The sequence below is a fragment of the Silurus aristotelis genome (genome assembly GCF_946808225.1).
Source record: "Silurus aristotelis genome assembly, chromosome: 9".
NCBI lineage: Eukaryota > Metazoa > Chordata > Actinopteri > Siluriformes > Siluridae > Silurus > Silurus aristotelis.
The window spans coordinates 13,061,352-13,084,945 of NC_139582.1; the positions used below are offsets into that span (position 1 = coordinate 13,061,352).

General features: G+C 36.8%; 1 protein-coding gene across 2 annotated transcripts in view; it reads right to left on the minus strand.

Moving 5' to 3' along the window:
- The window catches only part of cdh8 (cadherin 8), a 136,618-nt gene that overhangs the window by 17,116 nt on the left and 95,908 nt on the right, over positions 1–23,594 (minus strand). For both annotated transcript variants that reach the window (XM_083550863.1, XM_083550864.1), the window contains exons 5-8: positions 21,937–22,104; positions 21,669–21,856; positions 14,262–14,506; positions 274–410 (exon numbers count right to left, since the gene is read on the minus strand). In XM_083550863.1, the coding sequence (XP_083406989.1) occupies positions 274–410; positions 14,262–14,506; positions 21,669–21,856; positions 21,937–22,104 (738 nt within the window). The remainder of the gene's footprint in view (positions 1–273; positions 411–14,261; positions 14,507–21,668; positions 21,857–21,936; positions 22,105–23,594) is intronic.

Genomic DNA, 23,594 nt, shown 5'->3' on the forward strand with positions numbered 1-23,594 from the left:
ATTGCCGGTATAATCAAATTCAGCTTGCTTTATTTATTTATTTATTTATTTATTTATTTATTTACCTATCTACCTATCTACCTATCCATCCACCTATTTTCTTATCCATTCATTCATTTGCGTATTCATTTATCTATTTGCATGCTGTCTGTTCATGGCTGTCACTGTGTCTCAGTGTGGAATTGCTGCTGTAATTAATGTAGCATTTATCAATTTATTTAATTATTTGTCCATTATTTATTCATTTAAGATTTAGATTAAAATGTCACTTACGGATTTCTGTTGCCGTGACGGTAATGTTGTGCCACGTATCGGTTTCCCGGTCTAGCGGTTTGGCTAACGTGATCTTCCCCTCATCCACGTGAATATTGAACTGCCTCTCCAGATCTGTGTGCCGATCGATCGAGTACCTGTCAGGAGTGTGTGTGTGAGACAGAGACAGAAAAAGAGAGTGAAGGAGAAAAAGAAAGAGAAAGAGTGTTAGAGGAAGAAAAGAGCAGAAGGATAAATTAAATGTGCATTCACTTCACGTCTAACCAAATAAAGGCGCAGCACACATGCTTCACTTAATGCCCTGCTATCCATCAGCCGATTCCTGTAGGTTAGAATATGGTAAAATCAGCAGGGCCTTAATAATCCGCTCTGAGGATGAGTAATGGCGGGGTTGGACATTAACGCCGCAGCGGGGATGACATCTGAAATGTTTTGCACTGCATGTCATCATGGATGCGCATTAATTTGAGTTATTATTACCTGCACCGCCTCATGGCGTGGTTACATGCTAAACTAAAATGAAAATTTCAAACACTGCATTACCGGCTTTATTTCCTTTCAGTACACTTTCAGTTTAAATACTGCAGAATCCAACAATCTGCCAGACAACAGTCATAAAATAAACAGTGCATTCAATTTTGCTTTGACTCTACATTGTATAAAATGCCTGAAACTGCTTTACAATTTTAAATTAGTAGAAGTAGAATTTGCCTTGTTAACTAATTATTTCTTCAAACATCTTATCGATGCTGGAAACTGGAATCAAAGCGCTGGTTCAGCCAAGACCCAGCACCGCTGGAGCACAGAGGGTTAAGGGCCTTGCTCAAGAACCCAAGAGTAGCAGCTTAAACCCCTGACCTTCCAATCAGTAACCCTGAGTCCTAACCACTGAGCTTAAGCCTTGAGTAATGAGCACGCTGTAACAACAAATTAACGCACCAAATCATTTCCATATATGGACTCCTCCTAAATGTCCTTTAAGCAAAATCCTTTTTAAATTCTTCTTCTTCTGTATATAAATTTAATGTCTATGTATTTGCATTTCTTTATATGATATTTGACACTCAACCTGGTTGTTTTATTCCCCAGATATAGACAAACAAAACAAGCTAGCTTACTAATGTCACCATCTCCACTTACCATATCAGGGTTGCCTAGAAGACTAGATTATATGCATTTTATGTGGGAGTGTGGCTTAATTACAGGCATATATCCAGGTTAATGCAAGCTAGGTTACCCATTCCCCAATGTGCCCCCTATCTTATCTTGTTACTTACTAGCCAACCTATATGCATTTCTATATGAAGGCGTGAATGAACAAAAAATGGGTTTCTTTAAAAAAAAAATATAGTGTGTAAATTGGTGTAAGTTACCCCATTGGAATGATCAATCAATCAATCAATCAATCAATCAATCTATCTATCTATCTATCTATCTATCTATCTATCTATCTATCTATCTATCTATCTATCTATCTATCTATCTATCTATCTATCTATCTATCTATCTATCTATCTATCTATCGATCAGAATTATCAGAATCAGAATCAGGTTCATTGGCCAAGTGTGTTTTACACACACAAGGAATTTGGTTCCAGCTGTTTGTGACTCTCAAAAGTACAGACATAAAAAAAAACCTATACATGACAAAACAGACAAGACAAAAACAGACTATAAAAGACAATACAGACAATATGAGACAGTATAGACAGTGTGGGTAATAAATAGGGATACAAATCAGTAATGTACATAAAGTGTGAGAATGCATGGTAGTGCAAATATCTAGCTGTCTGTCTGTCTGTCTGTCTGTCTGTCTGTCTGTCTGTCTGTCTGTCTGTCTGTCTGTCTGTCTGTCTGTCTGTCTATCCATCCATCCATCCATCCATCCATCCATACCCTATATTGAGCCTTCAGACTGAATTTTGGGTAGCTAACCTGTAGTAAACTAGCTTATATTTGAATGTCTATATGGATGTCTCTTAAAGACAAAAACAGTGCCTTTAAGACATGTCCATGAAAAACTTTCCAAGTCATTGTGGCAAAGGAGGTGTAGTTGCAAAGTCCGAAAAACTGTGATGTTTTTAATGGTACGCAGCAATTTTTTCCTTCTTTGTTGGCAAAACAAATAGTAAGAAATGTATCATTAAGTATAGCGAGAATGTTCACAATGCTCAATATCTTCATTATATTGATTTTAAAATGATTGTATTCAGAGCTGTCAATTATCTCTTCAGGGAATGGCTTGAAAGCATTGTCGAGATTCTTGTTAATCAGAAAGATATAATTCTTTTTGGGTAAGATGATCACCTAAAACTAAGTTTCCTGCTAATGATGTTTCAAATGTAATCATCAGAGGGCATTATTACACTGATATATCATCACGTTAATGTGTATGCACTTAACCGTGACATTGCAATACCTTTGAGGCTGAAATTGTCGGTCAAGAAAAACGAACCACACACACACACACACACACACACACACACACACACACACACACACACACACACACACACACACACCTGGGAGCGTTCTCCAGGTGGCTGAGCGGTTTTCAGTCAGGCTCTGACAGTTTTCACGTATCACCGAGAGACAGAGCCTGAAATGTTCTGCTACACGTCAATCAAACTGACAATCGTACGCATGGTACCATGGGAGAAATCAAGACAGGCTGTGGGTGGGTGTCTGGTGATTGTAATGATGATGCCGGTAGTAGTGTTGGGGGGGGGGGGGGGGTGTGTAAAAAATAGACACGTCACTTTGTAAATACCAGCTTACACACATTCATGCGAAAATCTGCCTCACGCTCATGTTTAATTGTTAGATGGAGGTCAAATTTCAAAGCTCGAGTCTAGACTGCATGATTAAACGAATCCATTAAAGGCGTCTTCGTCTCCGAGCTGCTGCTATCTGAGGCTGAAAACAAAGCGAAGCAAAGTAATAGGCCTTTAAAGATGAAGTGAAATGCTTAATTAGGCTTAATATCTGCAACGAGACTGGCTCACTTAGTGGCTTTTTATCACTGTTCTTAAATTTTTTTTCCATCATCGTTATTATTGCAGTTGTTGTTATTGGCTATGCTTTATTCTGCTTTATAAAAGTGTCATACAGCAGGGCTGAACATTATCACATTGGCAGGGACACCGTTTAGACATCTAGAAATGTTTTGCACTGCATTTCATCATGAAATCGCATTCATGCTGATATAAAGAGGTTCAATTCACTGTTTGAATCACACCCTGAAAAAAAAAAAAAAACCTCCAGCAGAAGTCATTAACAGACTGAGAGTTTTTAGAGGTTTTTAAAGTTTTAACTGAGGATAAGGACACTGGGGATGTGTTGCTGCCATTTATTGATAATTGGTCCTGACAACATTTTCCTTGTCTTTCATTCTTTTAATGCTTTTTGGCTATTTATTTGAACAGAACTACAAATAACTCCTGTAGTTCCCCTCCTGCCATTGACTTCCTAAAGCTTTGCACAGTCCTGTAGATTTGTCTCTGAAGACTGCTGCTGTAGTTGTAAAGAGCGTTCTGCACTCATCTTAGAACTTTGGTTCCTTTAGTTTATATGCAACAAACTTTTTCATTTTCAGCAAATTGTCAACTTAGGCACTAATACTAGGTTTTTGATGAAATTCATGTAGCTATCTCATGTTCATGAGCAAACAGATGGCTGGAGTATTATATATCATGGAATACCCTGCCCAGTCACCACACCTAAATCTTATTGAACTGCTCTGGGATGAAAACATCCAACTAGCCATTAACACCTCTGGCCCGATGTAGAAGATATATCTGCATGGAAAATAATTTCAGCTAAATGTTTGGATGCCAAGAGTGTGTAAAGCTATATTTAAAAAAATATATATTTAAAAAATGTTTCATATCTGTACACTTTTGGGATAAACTGAAACATTGACTGCACCCCAGGCCTCCTCACACTACATAAGTACATGACTTTACTAACACCCTTTTGGCTACATGAGCACAAATCTCCACAAACATCTTCGCAGAAGAGTGGGGGTTATTAGAACAGCAAATGGGGACTAAATATGAAATTGGACGTTCAAAAAAACACACATTTAATGATCAGGTGTCCACAAACGTATGTACATAAAGTGTACATGGAGATATCACTCTGGGAGAATCTTTAAGGTACAAGGTGTTTCTTCAGCCACTGCTCGTAACCTTGGGGTAACTATGGACAATGAACTGTCCTTCTTCCCACATGTCGCTAATGTTGCTCGTTCTTGTCGATTTCTTCTCTATAACATCCGAAGGATTCGACCATTTCTCTCCATACAGGCTGCTCAGGTGCTTGTTCAGTCTCTTGTCATTTCGAGACTTGACTACTGCAACTCTCTGCTGGCAGGTCTTCCCCTGAACGCTATTCGTCCACTGCAAATGATCCAAAACGCAGCTGCACGACTTTAACCAGCGTTCAACCAGCCCAAGTTCTCCCACACCACCCCACTGCTGCGCTCCCTTCACTGGCTTCCAGTAGCTGCACGTATCAGATTCAAAACACTGATGCTTGCCTACAAAGCCAAAAATGGACCAGCACCATCTTACCTCAGTGACCTAATTACATCTCGCACTGCACCACGCTGTCTGAGATCCTCCAGCACTGTTCGACTGGTACCACCTTCTCTCAGAATGAGAGGTAAGTATATTTCAAGGCTCTTCTCTGTTCTGGCACCGAGGTGGTGGAATGAACTTCCCCTAGATGTCCGTACAGCAGAGTCCCTGACTATCTTCAAGCGACGACTGAAGACCTACCTCTTCCTGAAATACTTAAATTAGCACTTTCCAAGTTTGTAGAATTCAAGGGTTATATTTATATTAAGTTTGTAATCTAGCATACCAGTGTAGATTTATTCATTACTAGAGACTCAAAAGCACTTTTGTACGTCGCTCTGGATAAGGGCGTCTGCTAAATGCCGCAAATGTCTCTGCTATAAAGGCTTCTTTAGATCTATAAAATATGGGATATGGGTAAAGATGCCAAATGCAATCACTTGAGGATGTTGTTTAGTTAATTAGGCCAGCCATGCTCTTTAAAAAAAAACAGGGGTAGGGGTCAGACAACACAACACAGAAGCAAGAAAACAATCTTTTAAAGACAGGCTTAAATAGACAAACTAACTGAAAACAGGTGAACACAAAATAATGACACACAAGCAATAAACCAAGACAACCAATGACAAGAGTGGGGGAAGACATGTGACAAGAATCTGAACAAAACACACTCGGATAATGATTAAGCCAAAACAAAAACCATGGACATAAAGGTGTATTTCAATAAATTAGAATATCATTGAAAAGTTGATTTATTTTAGTAATTCAATACAACAAGTTAAACTCGTATATTATATAGATTCATCACACTCAGACTGATATATTCCAAGTCTTTAGTTCTTTTTATTTCAATAATTATGGCTTACAGCTAATGAAAACCCAACATTCAGTATCTCAGAAAATTTGAATATTTCTTAAGACCATAAAAAAATAAAATAAATAAATAAATAAATAAAAAATAAAAAGATTTTCAACACAGAAATGTTGGACTACTGAAAGATTTGAACATGTACCGAACTCAATACTTAGTCACGGCTCCCTTTGCATGAATAACTGCAGTGGCATGGAGGCGATCGGTCTGTGCCGCTGCTGAAGTGTTATGGGAGTCCAGGTTGCTCTGATAGCGGCCTTCAGCTCTTTTACGTTGTTGGGTCTGGTGTCTCATATCTTCCTTTTTTACAATACCCCATAGATTCTCTATGGGATTTAGGTCGGGTGAGTTTGCTGGCCAATCATGCACATTGATACCATGGTCCTTAAACCAGGTATTAGTACTTTTGGCAGTGTGGGCAGGTGCCAAGTCCTGTTGGAAATTTAAATCAGCATCTCCATAAAGCTGGTCAGCAGAGGGAAACATGAAGTGCATCTAAAACTTCCTGGTAGATGGCTGAGCTGATCTTGGACCTTGTTCTTGAAACACGGTGTACCTTGGATTCTGTTCCTCTCCTCTCTTCTTCCAGACTCTGGGACCTTGATTTCTAAATGAAATGCAAAATGTTCTTTTCTTTCATCTGAAAAGACGACTTTGGTCCACTAAGTAACAGTCCAATTTTTTTTTTCCTTTGCCAAGGTAAAACACCTCTGACGCTGTCTCTGGTTCAGGAGTGGCTTGACACAAGGAATGCGTCTGTGTGTGGTGGCTCCTGAAGCACTGACTCCAGCTGCAGTCCACTCTTTGTGGATCTCCTCCAAATACTTCATTTAACTTTTTTCTACCACATTTTTCCCTTTCATTCACTTTCTATTAATGTGCTTGGATACAGCACTGTGTGGACAGCAGCTTCTTTAACGATGAGCTTTTGTGTCTTACCCTCCATGTGCAAGGTGTCGATGATTGTCTTCAGGACAACTGTCAAGTCAGCAGTCTTCCCCAATGATTGTGTAGCCTGAAACCTGAAAAAGGCCTTTGCAAGTGTCTGGATTTAATGAGCTGATTAGAGTGAGACACCACAACATTCAACTTTTTCACACTATTCTAATTTTCTGAGATACAGAATTTTGGGTTTTCATTAGCTGTAAGCCATAATCATCAAAATAAAAATAAATAAACACTTGAAATATATCAGTCTGTGTTTGATGAATCTATATAATACACAAGTTATACTTTTTGTATTAAATTATTAAAATAAATAAACCTTTTAATAATATTCTAATTTATTGAGATGCACCTGTATGTTTAGAGTAATATTATATACAGTGAGGAAAATAAGTATTCTGTTTGAGGTCGTTAGCTGCATAAAGACACCTGTCCACCCCATACAATCAGTAAGAATCCAACAACTAACATGGCCAAGACCAAAGAGCTGTCCAAAGACACTAGAGACAAAATTGTACACCTCCACAAGGCTGGAAAGGGCTACGGGGAAATTGCCAAGCAGCTTGGTGAAAAAAGATCCACTGTTGGAGCAATCATTAGAAAATGGAAGAAGCTAAACATGACTGTCAATCTCCCTCGGACTGGGGCTCCATGCAAGATCTCACCTCGTGTTGTCTCAATGATCCTAAGGAAAGTGAGAAATCAGCCCAGAACTACACGGGAGGAGCTGGTCAATGACCTGAAAAGAGCTGGGACCACCGTTTCCAAGGTTACTGTTGGTAATACACTAAGACGTCATGGTCTGAAATCATGCATGGCACAGAAGGTTCCCCTGCTTAAACCAGCACATGTCCAGGCACGTCTTAAGTTTGCCAATGACCATTTGGATGATCCAGAGGAGTCATGGGAGAAAGTCATGTGGTCAGATGAGACCAAAATAGAACTTTTGAGTCATAATTCCACTAAACGTGTTTGGAGGAAGAAGAATGATGAGTACCATCCCAAGAACACCATCCCTACTGTAAAGCATGGGGGTGGTAGCATCATGCTTTGGGGGTGTTTTTCTGCACATGGGTCAGGGCGACTGCACTGTATTAAGGAGAGGATGACCGGGGCCATGTATTGCGAGATTTTGGGGAACAACCTCCTTCCCTCAGTTAGAGCATAGAAGATGAGTCGAGGCTGGGTCTTCCAACATGACAATGACCCGAAGCACACAGCCAGGATAACCAAGGAGTGGCTCTGTAAGAAGCATATCAAGGTTCTGGCGTGGCCTAGCCAGTCTCCAGACCTAAACCCAATAGAGAATCTTTGGAGGGAGCTCAAACTCTGTGTTTCTCAGCGACAGGCCAGAAACCTGACTGATCTAGAGAATATCTGTGTGGAGGAGTGGGCCAAAATCCCTCCTGCAGTGTGTGCAAACCTGGTGAAAAACTACAGGACACGTTTGACCTCTGTAATTGCAAACCAAGGCTACTGTACCTAATATTAACATTGACTTCCTCAGGTGTTCAAATACTTGTTTGCAGCTGTATCATACAAATAAATAGTTAAAAAATCATACATTGTAATTTCTGGATTGTTTTTTTTTAGATTATGTCTCTCACAGTGGACATGCACCTACGATGACAATTTCAGACCCCTCCATGATTTCTAAGTGGGAGAACTTGCAAAATAGCAGGGTGTTCAAATACTTATTTTCCTCACTGTACGTTACAAAATCAAGTATACTCGAATTTTTATTTTCCTATTTTTCAGAAAACAACATATATATATATAATCTTAGTAGTAGATTTTTCAAGCTTTTTATTTCCTTAATTATCTCTTGAGACTATAAAGAACTCTTGAAGAAGCCTTTATTCGAAGAGCGTACGTATTAAATGGGTAAGTGTGTGGAACAGACTCCAAATTATAGCTCATTAGTTTCTCGTTAATATCGAGAATCTGTCAAAAGTTGAACTTCTTGCTACTTGGTACTCTCTCAAAATAAAAAGTTTTCTTCAAGGGCTCTTCAAGGACCCACTAAAAGAGTTTTACTCTGCCTGGGTCCCAGAGGGACCACCGAAAAAGTCTAAAGAGTTCTACATTTTCTAAGAGTAATAATCCAGTAAGTGAAATAATTTGAGTGGTTCTCATGATAAGATAAAGACTGTAAGGTGGGATGTATAGATGTAATGATGACATCCAGTGTGCATATGGAACAATATAATAGTAATTGTCTATTATAATATCAGTTTATCATGAATTTCTCTTTTTCCAGAGAGGGTGATATTACATTCAGTGAAATAGGTCCTATATAGCAAAATTACATGCAATATGAGAGTGTTCTTGGTGTTGCATGTGACAGGGTATTTTTTATTTTTTTCTCTATGCACATCTTTCAATCCAGGGCAAAAATGGAGCAGAGTGGATCGTGCGTCTGGCGCTTTGCAGCGTGTGTCGTTTGCTTTTGTTATTAGGTCAGTTATTCCTCAGAGAGGGTCACAGATGCACAGTTTATTCCACACTGCTGCAGGCCTGAAAACACAAACATTTCAAATTAAGGGAGGACGAGGTATCAAAGCGGTGTCCCCTTCGATTTGAAACGATTTCTAACGAGCCGAATCACCTTGCGCGTGCAAGAATGTCAGGAGAGACAGAAGAATGGTGTTAAACAAGTGCTGTTGATAAGAAGATAAGAGCTTGATAAAAAAAAAAACTTTTCTGAAAACTGGACTAGGTTTTCTTTTCTTTTATTTTGCGGAGGTTTTTTTTGGGGGGTATTATTTATTTATTTATTTTCCTCCAGAGTGCATTTGATGTCCGCACGGCTTCAAGCAAAACAATCGACAGGAAAATGCAGCTCTGTTTCGACCAGAGTCTACCTGCAATGTCTTACGCTTCAGTGCATTAAGTATAGCTTTGGGCTTTTTGTGGTGATAGAGGGAGAAAAAAACGAAGAAGGTCGTGAGTGTACGAGAGAGAAAACAAACCGAAAAAAAAGAAAAAAAATGAAAAATCGAGGAGACTGGGAGTTAGGGGGGAAAAAAGCAGAGAAGGAAGGAGAGACTGAAAGAGATTGATTTGATTTGATTTGATTTGAAGGAGAACAAGGTAAGCTATACTCAAACCAAACTGAAGGCGTAAGGATGTGTTAGTCTGCCACTTCTCTTTTTTCAGCTCTTCCATTTGCAAAGTGCCTTTTACCTTTAAATGACATTATCTGTGCTGGTAGTCGGGCGGGAAAGTGACTTTGCCACTTTATGCCTTGAAATTCACTTAAGGATCCCGCAGCCTCTGTGAAATATTGGAAAACATAATGTATTTCTCGATGCCGAAGTGAGCTTGATCAGGTTTTGCCAAACATAATTTACTTGATGGCCCCGGGATAGAAGTAATTCATCATACAAATAAAAAAAAACGGTGCACGGACACAATGGAACACGCCAGCGCTTGGCAAATGTAATCAGCATCGTCGACGAGAAACCTTTTCACGCACACAACATAAGCATGCAAGAGGTAGTTTAACACTGTCAAGATGCATGATGGGCCCGCTTTTCCTTTTCTGTCCGTTTGTTCTTAAATGCACCACAAACCCAGGCAAAAGAAATGCGCAAATATTTGTCTCAGTTAAAAAGTGATGTGTGTGTGTGTGTGTGTGTGTGTGTGTGTGTGTGTGTGTGTGTGTGTATAAGATATGGCTAAAATCTGATTATTACAAAGTGCATAAACTTTTAAAACTCCTGGATTTTCTGTTCATATCTCTATAAAGAGATCTGTACCATCTGTAGTGTTTGTTTACCTTAGACAAGAATTTTAACATTTTCTTTTATTAAAAATAAATAAATAAATAATTAAATAAATAAATAAATAAATAAATAAATAAATAAATAAATAAATAAATAAATAAATAAATGTTTACAGCTGTTTACGGCAATCTGACATGACAGAGGAGTTACTGGACCCACTGCTGTTAAACTCCATCGGTAAAATGTTTTTTTTTTACTTTCCCGTGAGTGGTTTACTGAAAATCTGTTCAATTGGCTTTCAGAGAGATTTACAAGTGGGACGATTTGTAATCATGTGGCTCTGAAGGCGTATGGAGGCAAAAACAAATCCCTTTGGAAAAGCATAAACTAACCAGAAATTATTTTTTTTTAGCTCTCCCTCTTGAGTGTTGTGAAGTTGGATAAAGCAGACACAAAAATCACAGCTTGTCATCGTGAGAAACCCTAAAGCATAAATAAAAAAATGTATATATATATATATATATATATATATATATATATATATATATATATATATATATATATATATATATATATATATATATGTGTGTGTATAAAATAAATCTTAATTTCCAGCTTTAACTTTGACTGTTACAAATCACTGGCAATGGAGATGGATATTTCATAACCTGCAAAATGAGCTGTCACTATGAAAATAATAACATGGAAAGAGAGCATTAATCAAGCCTGAGCTGCTGTTCTATGAAAATGAATCAACACCTTCTTACCAATCAGAATCTATAACTTACAGGTGGACAGAGATTGAATGATGATGCTGAAGTATATTCCGCTATGCAGGATGACGTTTGTGCCGTTCCTCCCCTTAGCTGTGTACTCACTCTCATTTTCACTCCCATTGAGATAAAATGTTTGAGGTGTTATTACAAAGTGATTAGCGCCAAAATGAGAACACAGCATTGGCAGACAGATGTTTAAGACCATTAGAGTGTGCTTTCATATAAGGGCATATCCGACTTCCCACATCGGGATGAATTAAAAATAAACACAGCAATCATCAGATGCACACTCTGAATGAACTCTGAAAGGAGAAAAATACACCCAATTTTTTCTTCTTTTCCCAATTCCCAGTGTAATTACACAACCTGTTGAGTGTTGTCCCTGAAACATGGCAACCCACAGGAGAGTTAATGAAACGCTGCACCGGACACAGAGAAATTGCCCATATAACCTATAGGCAAGGTGCCCTTGTTTTTTTTTTTTTTCTTCATTGAAGAGTACTCTGTGAAGAAAAGCAGGAAATCACAGTGTGCCAGAAGTCCATTGCTCTTTTCCTGAGTCCTCAAACCCTCAGGAAAATCTCAAGTTTCTCAACATTATGGACATTATATAGGATATGGACCTATAGTGGTTTTATATATATATATATATATATATATATATCCACACAGTGAGGAAAATAAGTATTTGTTTTTTTACAGAACATTAAGAAATTAATGTTTTGAGCAAAAGTTAAGTATAATTTGCATGAGGTGCTGAAATAATATTTTAATAATTAAATTTTCAGACCCCTTATTTTCCTCACTGTATATATATATATATATATATATATATATATATATATATATATATATATATATATATATATATATATATATATATATATGACCACTCTCACATTGTGAGATGTTGAGGTTTGAGATTGTGATGTTCGTCAAACATCTCTGCATCTAGCGCCAAGAATTCACATTAAAAGTGTGACTAAATAAATTATTAAAAATTTAATTATTAAAATATTATTTCAGCACCTCATGCAAATTATACTTAACTTTTGCTCAAAACATTAATTTCTTAATGTTCTGTAAAAAAACAAAAACAAAAAAACAGCTTTTGCTTTATTTTTTTAAAATATACATATATCATTTTACATAAATAATGCAGTGCATCTGGAAAGTATTTACAGCACTTCACCTTTTCCACATTTTGTTATTTTACAGTCTCATTCCAAAATGCATTAAATTAATTATTTAACTCAAAATTCAAAATTCGAACAAGACCCTATAATGACAATGTGAAAGAAGTTTGTTTGAAATCTTTGAAAATTTATGAAAACGAAAAAAAAAAGAGAAAAATCACATAGACAAAAGTATTTACAGCCTTTGCTCAATACATTGTTGAAGTTCCTTTGGCACAAATAACAACCTTAAATCTTTTTTAGTATGATGCTACAAGCTTGGTACACCCTTATTTGGGCAGTTTATCTCATTCTTCTTTGCGGAACCTCTCAAGCTCCATCAGGTTGGATGAGGAGCTTTGGTGCACAGTTATTTTCAGATCTTTCCAGAGATGTTCAAACGGGTTCAAGTCTGGGCTCTGGTTGGGCCGCACAAGGACATTCACATTCCTTTGTTATCTTGGCTGTGTGCTTAGGGTCATTGTCCTGTTGGAAGATGAACCGTCACCTCAGTCTGAGGTCCAGATAGTTCTGGAGCAGGTTTTGATCAAGGATGTCTTTGTACATTGCTGCCTTCATCTTTCCCTTGATACTGACCAGTCTTTCAGTTCCTGCCTCTGAAAAACATCCAAACAGCATGATGCTGCCACCACCATGCTTCACTGTAGAGATGATATTGGCCAGGTAATGAGCGGTGCCTGATTTCCTGCAGACATGATTCATTTCATTCAGGCCAAAGAGTTCAATCTATTTTTTTTATGCTCTGAGAGTCCTTCAGGTGTCTTTTGCTAACTCAAGGCAGGTTGTCAGGTGCCTTTACAGGAGTGAATTCTGTCTGTTCACTCTACTATACAGGCCTGTTTGGTGGAGTGCAGCAGAAATGGTTGTAGTTCTCTCTCCACAGGGAAACACTAGAGTGTGACCATTGTGTTCTTGGTCACCTTCCTGACTAAGGCCTTTCTCCCACCTTCGCTTAGTTTGGCCTGGAGGCTCCGCTCTAAGAAGAGTCCTGGTGGTTCCAAACTTCCTTAATGTATGGATGATGGAGGCCACTGTGCTCACTGGAATCTTCAATGATGCAGCAATATTTCTGTACCCTTGCTCGGATCTGTGCCTTGATACAATCCTGTATCATGTTCATGTAACATGTCATGTTCTACAGACAATTCCTTGGACTTCATAACAACTGTTGGACCTTATATAGACAGTTGTGTGCTTTTGCAAATCATGTCCAATCAACTGAATTTACCACAGGTGGGCTCCAATCAAGTTGTAGAAACATCTCAAGGATGATCAGTGGAAACAGTATGCACCTGAGCTCAATTTTAAGTGTCATGGCAAAAGCTGTAAATACTTATGTACATGTGATATTTTTTTCGAATTTAATTTTGTTTAAATTTGCAAAGACTTTAAGCAAACTTCGTACACATTGTCATTTTGGGGAATTGTCTGTCGAATTTTGAGAAAAATAATGCATTTAATCCATTTTTGGAATAAGACTTTAACATAACAAAATGTGGAAAAGGTGTAGTGCTGTGAATACTTTCTGGATACACTGTATCTCTACAATTTTGTAAATGCCTTCTTTAGAGCATCAGTTTACTTCTACTGTGTCATTTAAGAAATTGTAAATTTTGTAAATGATAAATATGAAATACCTCATGAATTTGCTGTTAGTAAAGTAAATAAAAATGCACTGATTTACAAAATTTATAGGGAATAATCTGAAGGGGAATTAGGAAGTGGACTAAGAAAGTGGACTGAGGAAATGGCCTAAGAAAAAGAACTGAGGAAGTGGACTGGCGTAACTGTCTAAGCAGGTAAACTGAGGTAGTGGATTGATAAACTAGATTATGTATGTGAATTGTCTCATAGGTCTGAGGAAGTGGATTAAGAAAGTAAAAGTTCATTACCTGATGAGGCTGCGAGTAGCATCCTGGTCTCGGGCTGTAACAGTTCCGATGACGGTGTTAATGGCGGCATTTTCGTGCACTTCAAACACATAAGTAGACTTTGTAAAGGCTGGTGGCTCATCTGCATCCTCTACAACTATTTTAATTGTAGTTTGGTCCATGAACGGGGCTCCAGTTGCTGAAGCCCGTTTGTTGGTCGCCACCACCGTCAGGTTATAAAAGTTTTTACTCTCGAAGTCCAGAATCTAAGAAGTGAAGGAGAAAAAAAAAGAGAAGGAGAGAGAGAGAGAAAAATCTGTTTTCACTAATGAGTAGAGCAGCAGTGATGGATGGAAGCTCACAGGGTCTACAGGTCATGCTGATACACAGCATGAGGGACGACACGGCCGCTAACGCAATAACGGCGTGCAACAAAATTTTTATTTAGCGGCAATAATGGCGCGCTCACCTGAAGCGTAGGAAGTGTTATTAATTTGTGCGATGAGACGGCATCTGTTTGGGATTTAGATGAGCCTGCAAATAAGGTTAATCTAATGCAATCACAACAATCGCATTGCAAATTGTTAAGCAATCACCAAAAATATAATTTGTATGTTTGTGCTTGCTGAAAACAAAATTACGCTGGCCCACAATACCATGACGTTAACGTGGTTAATACGTTCTCTGAGGCAACCAGCCAATGGAAAAGGATCACCTAAAAGCAATTTGGTGATGATTTGCAATCATTATCAGAACACATGGATATTTGTCAATGTGATGAAAGCACCAGTAGCCTGTTTTATTATTTATTTATTTTATTTATTTGTTTATTTAGATTTTTTTTTTCAGCCTTCTCAGTACTCGACATACTGGCATGCTTGTATCTCAGATCAACTTTATACTGAAAATCAGTGATTATACTCATTTGTATTTTTTTATCCATTTACTGTATGTGCAGAAAGGTGTGACCGTAAGTCCCAAATTTTAAGAAGCTGCTTATTTTAAGAGTTTCCATTGTTTCCTCTTTACTCAAAATTTTGTATCTTTATTTTTAATACAATATCTAATATTTGCAATTTCACTGCAAACATTGTGTTTTTATTATATTGTAAATTCTATTTTATTCCTCTATTCATTTTATTCTTTACTTTGAAATTGATCTTGATTTGATTTTTATTTTATTATTGATTTATTTAGTTTTAATGTCAAAGACCATTTGCAATAACCATTTTACAGTATTAAATTTAAATTCAAACTGATCAATATAATTAATTTATTATTAATTATTTTATTATTTAACAAACTTTTTTTTTTTTACGTTTATGTTGAGCTGAGTGTATGAAGTGCACAAATCATGAAGTATTTACAAATCGCAGCTTTATTCTTGATGCCCTTGTTAGAATTGTCGAATATGTTTTTAGAATAACAATGCATTCCGTAGGATGCTCCACATAAACGGATAAAATAAATGCAAACATGTACAATCACTGATGTGTCTCAAATATCAATATTTTGTAACAGTTATAGGTAAAGTCTATACCTTGCGGTTTATCTGTAACATGACATGGTGTTGTTTTGTTTTTGTCTTATGGACTGCACGCGGGAGAATAAACAAGCTGGTGAGGGATCGATGTGGAAATTCCGCAAAATGAAATTCATTCAAATTACGTTATTCTCTAATGAATAAAGTTGTAATTGTTAGAATGTTAGAAAAAAAAATGCTGTTGTATCAGACGAATTGACTACTTCGGGATTTATTCTTATGGATACTGCTCAGGGTTTTACAGGAAGTGCTATGAATCCCCTCCGGCTTTTTTATTTGTCCTGGCCCTGTATGGAAAAACGGTTTGTTGACCAAACTGAGCTGCGGTAAAATATGCACACTCTGCGACACAGCAGTTTTCTTCCTCTTTTTTCCTTTCTTCATACCTCTGAAAGTGATGACTAAGAGACAAATTATTGTGTTTCCTACAGCAGGAAGGTGCTTGATTGTGCAGTTTAGCACATTTTGGAGCGTTTCAACAAGCCTCTGTGCTCTGTGCAACTTTTCCATTTGGGGAAAGTAGCATCCTGGCCTGCTATTCTTCAATAATAATACATGCCTTTTGATCTAACGCACCGAGTCAGCCGTACTCCTGGTGCATTATTTCATTACGCCTCTATGAGGGGGCTAAATACGGCTGTCACTTGACCCACATCGTTCCACACAACCACTGCTTGCTTTTTTCGCATGCCATTTTTTTTTTTTCTGGATGATACTGAAGTGTCTGGAGTGTAGGAAAGTGTGCGGAGGCTGTACTCCATACTCGAGTCCTGAAACACATTTTCGACATTTCGTTCTTCAGCACATACGGCTGAAAGCGTGACTGGATCAGCCTGAAGGGGGCAGGAGATAAAAAGCTCACAACTTCCACTTCAAAATTAAAGCAGCATTTTGTCTTTATTTTTTATTTATTTTTTATTTTTTTGTGGCCTCTACCAAATGTAGGCTGGTCTTCAATTATGCTGAAAACCTCACAAACTGTAACACTTTCTCCAATCCAACCAAAAATCCATTTAATCTATTGCTATGTTCTGGTTTGGGTAAAGTCAATTTCCAAGCCAGAAAAAATATATGAGCCAGTTTCTGTCAAATTAGATTTTTTTTTTATACATAAGAAAATTTGATAAATTAGTGAATTTTAATTGAAATTTACAGTTTAATTGCTAATAAATATTGTACAATCAAAAAACCAGTCCATGAGTAACTCAGCATGATTTAATTACTGACTAAATGCGTTGTATATTTTGAGACTTGTTTTAGGTTTTTATTATCCTTAAGAATTCAGGTATTAAATCGCTCCTTTAAGCCTTTAATATTTTCTGTATTCAGACCAACCACAGAGAAAATGGATGCATACACAAAAGGAGCAGAAGCTAAACAAGGCAAAAGCACAAGGTGGTGTTTCACCGCTCGTCTCCCCACTCATCTCTCCTGAACTCCACATGCGTCTGGAGGTGAGGAGGATGTTGTTTGTCTCACTCTCACAAGGTGCCATCCATCATACGATTAGTGATGCAGGCGACAGATTCTGAGCTGAGAGAAGCGGCACGGAGACCAACAGCAAAAACTTCCTTTCAAAATGTCACACAAACGAGACTTTCTTCCCAGTTTTTCCTGCTGACCTCTGAGTACAGACTTACAGCACAGCAGCACTGCAGGATCCTGGATTCTGATTGGCCAAAAAGTGTTGATTCAGTTTCTATGATGGCAGCTGTAACAGTCATGCAGATTATATTTTAAATGTTATTAATGTATCCATTCAGACTAGTGTTGTGAATATTACATAACAGCAAATAAATGGATCATCACTTTCGATAAACTGCTGTTGTGTATGAAGGATAAGACATTTGGGAAAGTGCTCTTCAAGAAAAAGAATGAACTTGGGAAATTGTCGTATTGTATTTTAGTTTTTGATTCCGGGGTTACATCACTTACATGATAACTAAAAGAACTAGCTTGTTAGCATCAATATCAAACGATATCGTAGATAAAATGTAAAAAGAAATCTAAGAAATAAAGAAAGGAAAGAAAGGTGCTTTATACTTGTACATTACTAGTACATTATAGCACAGTGAAATTCTTTCTTCACATATCACAATGGTGTTAGGAAACTGGGGTCAGATGTAACATGGGTTAGCCATGTTACAGCGCCCCTAGAGCACAGAGGGTTAAGAGCCTTGCTCATGGGCCCCAAGAGTTGCAGCGACCTAGGCAACTGCTGAAAAAAGAAAGAGAGTTTATGTATTTGATTTATTTTAATTAATTACATTATTTTTATTTATTTATTTATTTATTTATTTATTTATTTATTTATTTATTTATTTATTTATTTTTCATTAGTTAAATGTCTATGTTTCTGCACTCACATTTCATGTTCAGCATCTTGTTCTGTTTTTTTTTGGTTTTCGAAAATCATTCCCCAACTATAGGAAATGCAAACTTTTGCCCTCATCAATATACAACAATATTCTGAAGAAAAGATATAATCATATAGATGAAAGCGTTTCCCTCGAACAGAATCGAGAAGCTCCACTTGCAGGACTTGAGTGTCAGGGTGACATACTGAACCTGCTGTAGCAGAATATTTGTTTGTGTTTTTGCATTTGTTTTCAAAATAATCAGAGGATCTGCATATGGAAAAGCCATTGTATGTAAATGCATGGGCCCTTGGTGAGGATTAGAGGACGATGAAGTGCTCTTATCTCTCAAGGACATCTCCTTCCCAGCGCTGTCTCCGCATATAATTTGCGAGCGAGTTACATGACTAAAACATGCGGTGCTTTATTAGACACGCCGTCTGCTCTTTGATATTCAAGCAAACTGAATATGGAGATTATGTGCATATGAAATGTGAACACAGTGTGCACAAGAGTATTCCGTACACAAATAACGTTTGTCTTGAAAAATATTAAATGACGACTGTTAATTTTTTGTTACGCAAAGACACTTATTAGACATTTCTAAAACTATATTACTGGGAAAAAATATTTATGTTTGATAAGTTCCAGGGAAGTCGTATTGATACGAGGCGTTCTGTAGTAAAACAGACAACTAACAAAGGACACTCCGTGGACACGGGGCAGTTGAAGGACGTCCTCGCCAGACTTTATAGAGACTATGTATAATTAAGTCGAGTAAACACTTCAACATTGAACTTCTTTTTTTTAATCAAATATTTCATGATTTTTCAATCAAGAAATCTGGTGAAAGATGTTCTGACTAAATTGTTTTCAACAAGAAGAGTTTGTGGCTCTGTGCAAATTAACCACCATCTCTGATGGTGTATGAATAACAGAAAACCTTCATTGATTCGGATTAAATGCAATGAAAAGAGCTTTCTTTCACGTCTTTTATAGATAGTTTTAAATCTAGTTAGCTCTTGCTGTCACCTACATTATATCAGCTTTAGTCCCAAACCAGGCTTTCTTTATTCTGTTTTGTAGAATTTATGGGGGAAAAAAAAGTAACAGCTTGTCATATTACTAAGAAACCAAACTTTTCTGTTCGGAATATTTTACAGCCTTACGTTGGAATGGAGCAAAGCCCCGACACTGGAGACTCCCTTCATAAATGTTAAATAAACTCAACTCTCCTCACAAGAAAACAACAACATCAGTGCATACGCCCACTGATTATTTAGAGGATTCAAATAAACTGGTGATTTGTGCTGATGCTGGAAACTTGTCAGTGTGTGCTGTTACTATAGAAACCACACCTTTAGGCCAATAATATAAAAGACTTCAATGTGATTGTTTATCTTTTTTTTTTTACATTTTATAAAATATTATTATTATTATCAATGTTATTATTATCACTGTTATTAGTTTATATATTATAACATACAGTATTTAGCCGTCAATTCTATCAAAAACACTGACTTATGTTTTAATATATTTTTGTCCATGAATATTATATTATATTTTATTATATTGGGAATATTATTCCCAATAGTCAATACTTTTAATTTGATAGCATTTCTTTTGTTTTTGCTGGGACAACAAGTTTCTGTTTACGTTCGAGTTTTTCTTTAATCACATTTCAGCTGCCACTTTACACCTGTCATCAGGGTCAAAATCTGCAATGAGTTCATCAAAAATAAACACTGCGGGAGCTTAGAGTGTAAAGTGGGTGCTGCTTAAAGGCTGTTAATCAACCAGATTTCAACTTGGCCATGCTGAAACTATCAAGCAGGCATCCAGGCATCTTTTGATTGGATGGCCAGAAAGCGCACTAGTCAGAGTTTGCAAACTGCATCTGTAGCAAACTGCACAAGCTCAAATATATACATGTGTATTAAATAGTTGTTTTTTTTTTTTTCATTTAAAAATGACTGACAGAGGGGAAAATTTGGATTTGGATGCAGATATACTTACAAGGACACTTACAAGATGGACTTTTCAAGAAAAGCTGGACATGGTGAGGTAAAAGTTGTATGAACTGTATATACTTTTACATTATACACTTTGTCTTCATTTTAAATTCATTTTATGGGGTTATTATTGATCCTTCTGTTAGAGATGATGTATGTGGGCGGTGAAGCAGAGGAAACTTGTTGAATTGTATTTATTGAGTTTCAAGTATTGCCATTCATTCTCACTGCATGAGATACCTGTCTGTGATGCAGCACTTTGTAATACTGCTGTTATAATTTGGATGGTTTCTATAGTTGTGGTGTCATAATGATGGTAAAGAGGTGGACTAATTCAGCTTGAACACCACTAGAAGTCCAGGTGTGAAATGCTCACAAGGCCACCGATAATATATAATTTATAATGGTTATATAACGGGAATACTCACAACAGCAGTGGCAGATGCGAGTGCTGAATAAGAACGGGTTGTTTAATATCAAAGGACAACAATTCAATACAGCAGACATAAACATAGAACAGGCAAGAGTTGGACAATCAGCAAACAACTACATGTGGGCAACCAAAAACTGAAAGTAAAGATGAAAAAAAAAATCAGGAAATCAAGAAACATGGCAGTGATATTTTTCTTAGACAGAAAACTAAGGTGTATATTTATACAGACAGTAATCCAACATGGAAGTGAGTACAGCTGTGGTCAAAGATATATGAAGGCAGAAGCCAATGTAGAGACAGTGTTGGAGAAATTACAATTCAAACACACCTGGCAATGAACACAAGGAAGTCCGTAGATGTGTGAGCCAATCTGCACTTTGTGATAGAGGGTTAGCAATATGCGGATCTATGGGTTTATAGACAATATGTAGCTACAGTTTCGTGAAAATGTGTTTGCCTGCCTTTTTTTTCTACTTCATTTATAAATTATTTAGTTTATCATGCAAATTATAATATTTATTGTTGTAATTATTAGGTGAAAAAAGCTTTCCGAAGCTGCCTGGCCCAATGTGAAAAAGAAAGTGCCCCCAAACCTAATAACTGGTTATGCCCCCCTTGGCGGCAACAACTGCAATCAAGCGTTTGCAATAACTGGCAAAGAGTCTTTATATCAGTGGTGATACAACACACTGCTGTGATACGTCAAATACTTTGTTTCTCATCTGCTCTTAAATTACTCTTGATTGCAGCATGATGTGTTGCAGTAATTATTATTATTATTTTATTTTATTTTTTTTACATAGGGCAGGTTTGGACAGCTTATTTTCCCTTTATAAATTACATCTTTATTTAAAAAATGCATTTTTTTGTATATTATTAAAATTTGCTTGACGATCTGAATCATTTAAGTGTGACAAATATGTAAAAAAAATAATAATAATCTATACTTTTTCCACAGCACGGTACATTACAATAAATGCAGTTACATGTAAAGGCATGTAATTGGAAACATTTAACAAATAAAACTACCCTTATTTATTTAATTTTATTTTTTTGTAGGGTGATCTGGAATCAAATTCTCACCTTTTTCAGAGTGAGGATTCCCTCCTGAGTTTGAGAGTCAGTCACAATCTCAAACACATCCTTCTCATCTCCCGCTATGATGCTGTATGTGGATTTTGCATTTTCTCCGACGTCTCGGTCGTTTGCTTTCACTCGTCCGCCGGGTTTTCCGATGCCGAGGTCTTCAGAGATGGTGAACTCGTAGGAGCCTACAACACAACGCTACGATATTAAACAAACTGGGTGTTTTTTTACTGTTCCAGACATTATAATGAATATTTTTTTTTACCTTTTGAAAATTTGGGTGGGTTGTCATTAATGTCCGTCAGCGTTATGGTGACTGTGGTGGTCCCAGATAATCCCCCCATGTGACCACCCATATCTTTAGCTTGAATGACCACCAGATAATCCTCCCTCATCTCCCGGTCCATCCCGGCCAGGGCGACTTTTATGATTGCTGGAATAAAAAATGAAGAAAAAAAGATCAAATTAAATGATTAGTGGTTATTTTCTTTTTTATCTATTAGCCTTATTTGAACCTAAATGAGTTTTGAGCGTAACTTTTAGCACCCTGTGATTTTTATTTATGTTTTGATGTTCTCCAGGCAGATAAAACATGGGTGGATCCTGAGCTAGGAGCAGCTTTTAAAGGATACTGAAAATGTTAAATGAAAATGAAATAGCGGGTTAACAAATTGCAAACCAGCCCCTATTGTTACTTCTATATTATTAAAATCGAAAAAAACAATAAAGACTGGTTTGAATTTTGTTAAGTTTTGCAAAACTATTTGCATCAAATACATTTTTTGTTGTTTGTTTACTGTTGATTCAATTCGTTAATTATGTGGTATGTTGTGTTTTTTTATTTTGTGTATAAAAGAATCACACTCTATAGTATACTCTATATCTATACTACAACATTCAATACTATACTTCATATATGTTGTTGTGGAACATTGTTTTTCTTATAATTTCTTTTAATTTAATTTTATTATTTTACTTGAGTTATTAAAATAATGCTGACATTGGAGACGCCTTCTAATAATGCTACATCAAAACATTTATCTTTTTACCAAATCAAATATTACGCCATATTTCTTCTTTATTAGCTGATTAAACATGTTGTTATAGAACTAATACAAAAGTTCATTCATACAAACCTACCAGACCTGCTATTTCAGAAAAGTACAAATTTTTTCGACCAGTCACAATTCAGACATGACAGTCAACATTAGGAGTTTCCTTTCACATAAAGGAACAACTCAAGTAGAAAAACTCTGAGAAGCTTTTACTAACATGAGCTTCAGTGGGTTTAGGGTAAAGAAAGATTTCTTGCAGCCAGAAACTGAAAATTGCATCATCTTTTCGTAAATAATGAAAGACAAAAACAGTTGGTAATGAACTCGTTGAGTTATCAGAGCTGATTTTTGGGTTGTGCTTTTTAAATGATCCTGTTCACTTTTTAACCTGTGTATATCTCATCATGAATGCAAGTAGGAATTACCCCAAAACCCTGCAGACCATTGAGTTACAAACTTGTTAGTGGAAGTTGGAAAAAAAATAGGACAAGCATGGAAGGAAAAATGGACTAAAAGGAAATCATTGAGATAATTGGCCGACTGGGTCGATCCTATTTTGAAAGGTATACAGAGCAGATAGACATTGATTCTCGCTTCGGCTTTGGAGGGTTCAACCGGGATTTGGGCTTTGTTAAAAAAAAAAAAAACGGTAATGGGAGAAGCTATTCATTAGGTACTATTTCATAGGGTAGTTTATCACGTTTTCATTTTCAAGGCAATATTCAGACCTCTCTACAATTAGTGTGCTAAATATACACAGTTTAGCTTTACTTTAATAGAATGACTGTTAACAACAACTTACTAAAAAGTTAACTGCAGTATAAAAGCTATGATTCACACCATGGAAATATTTTACACTTGTTCACAA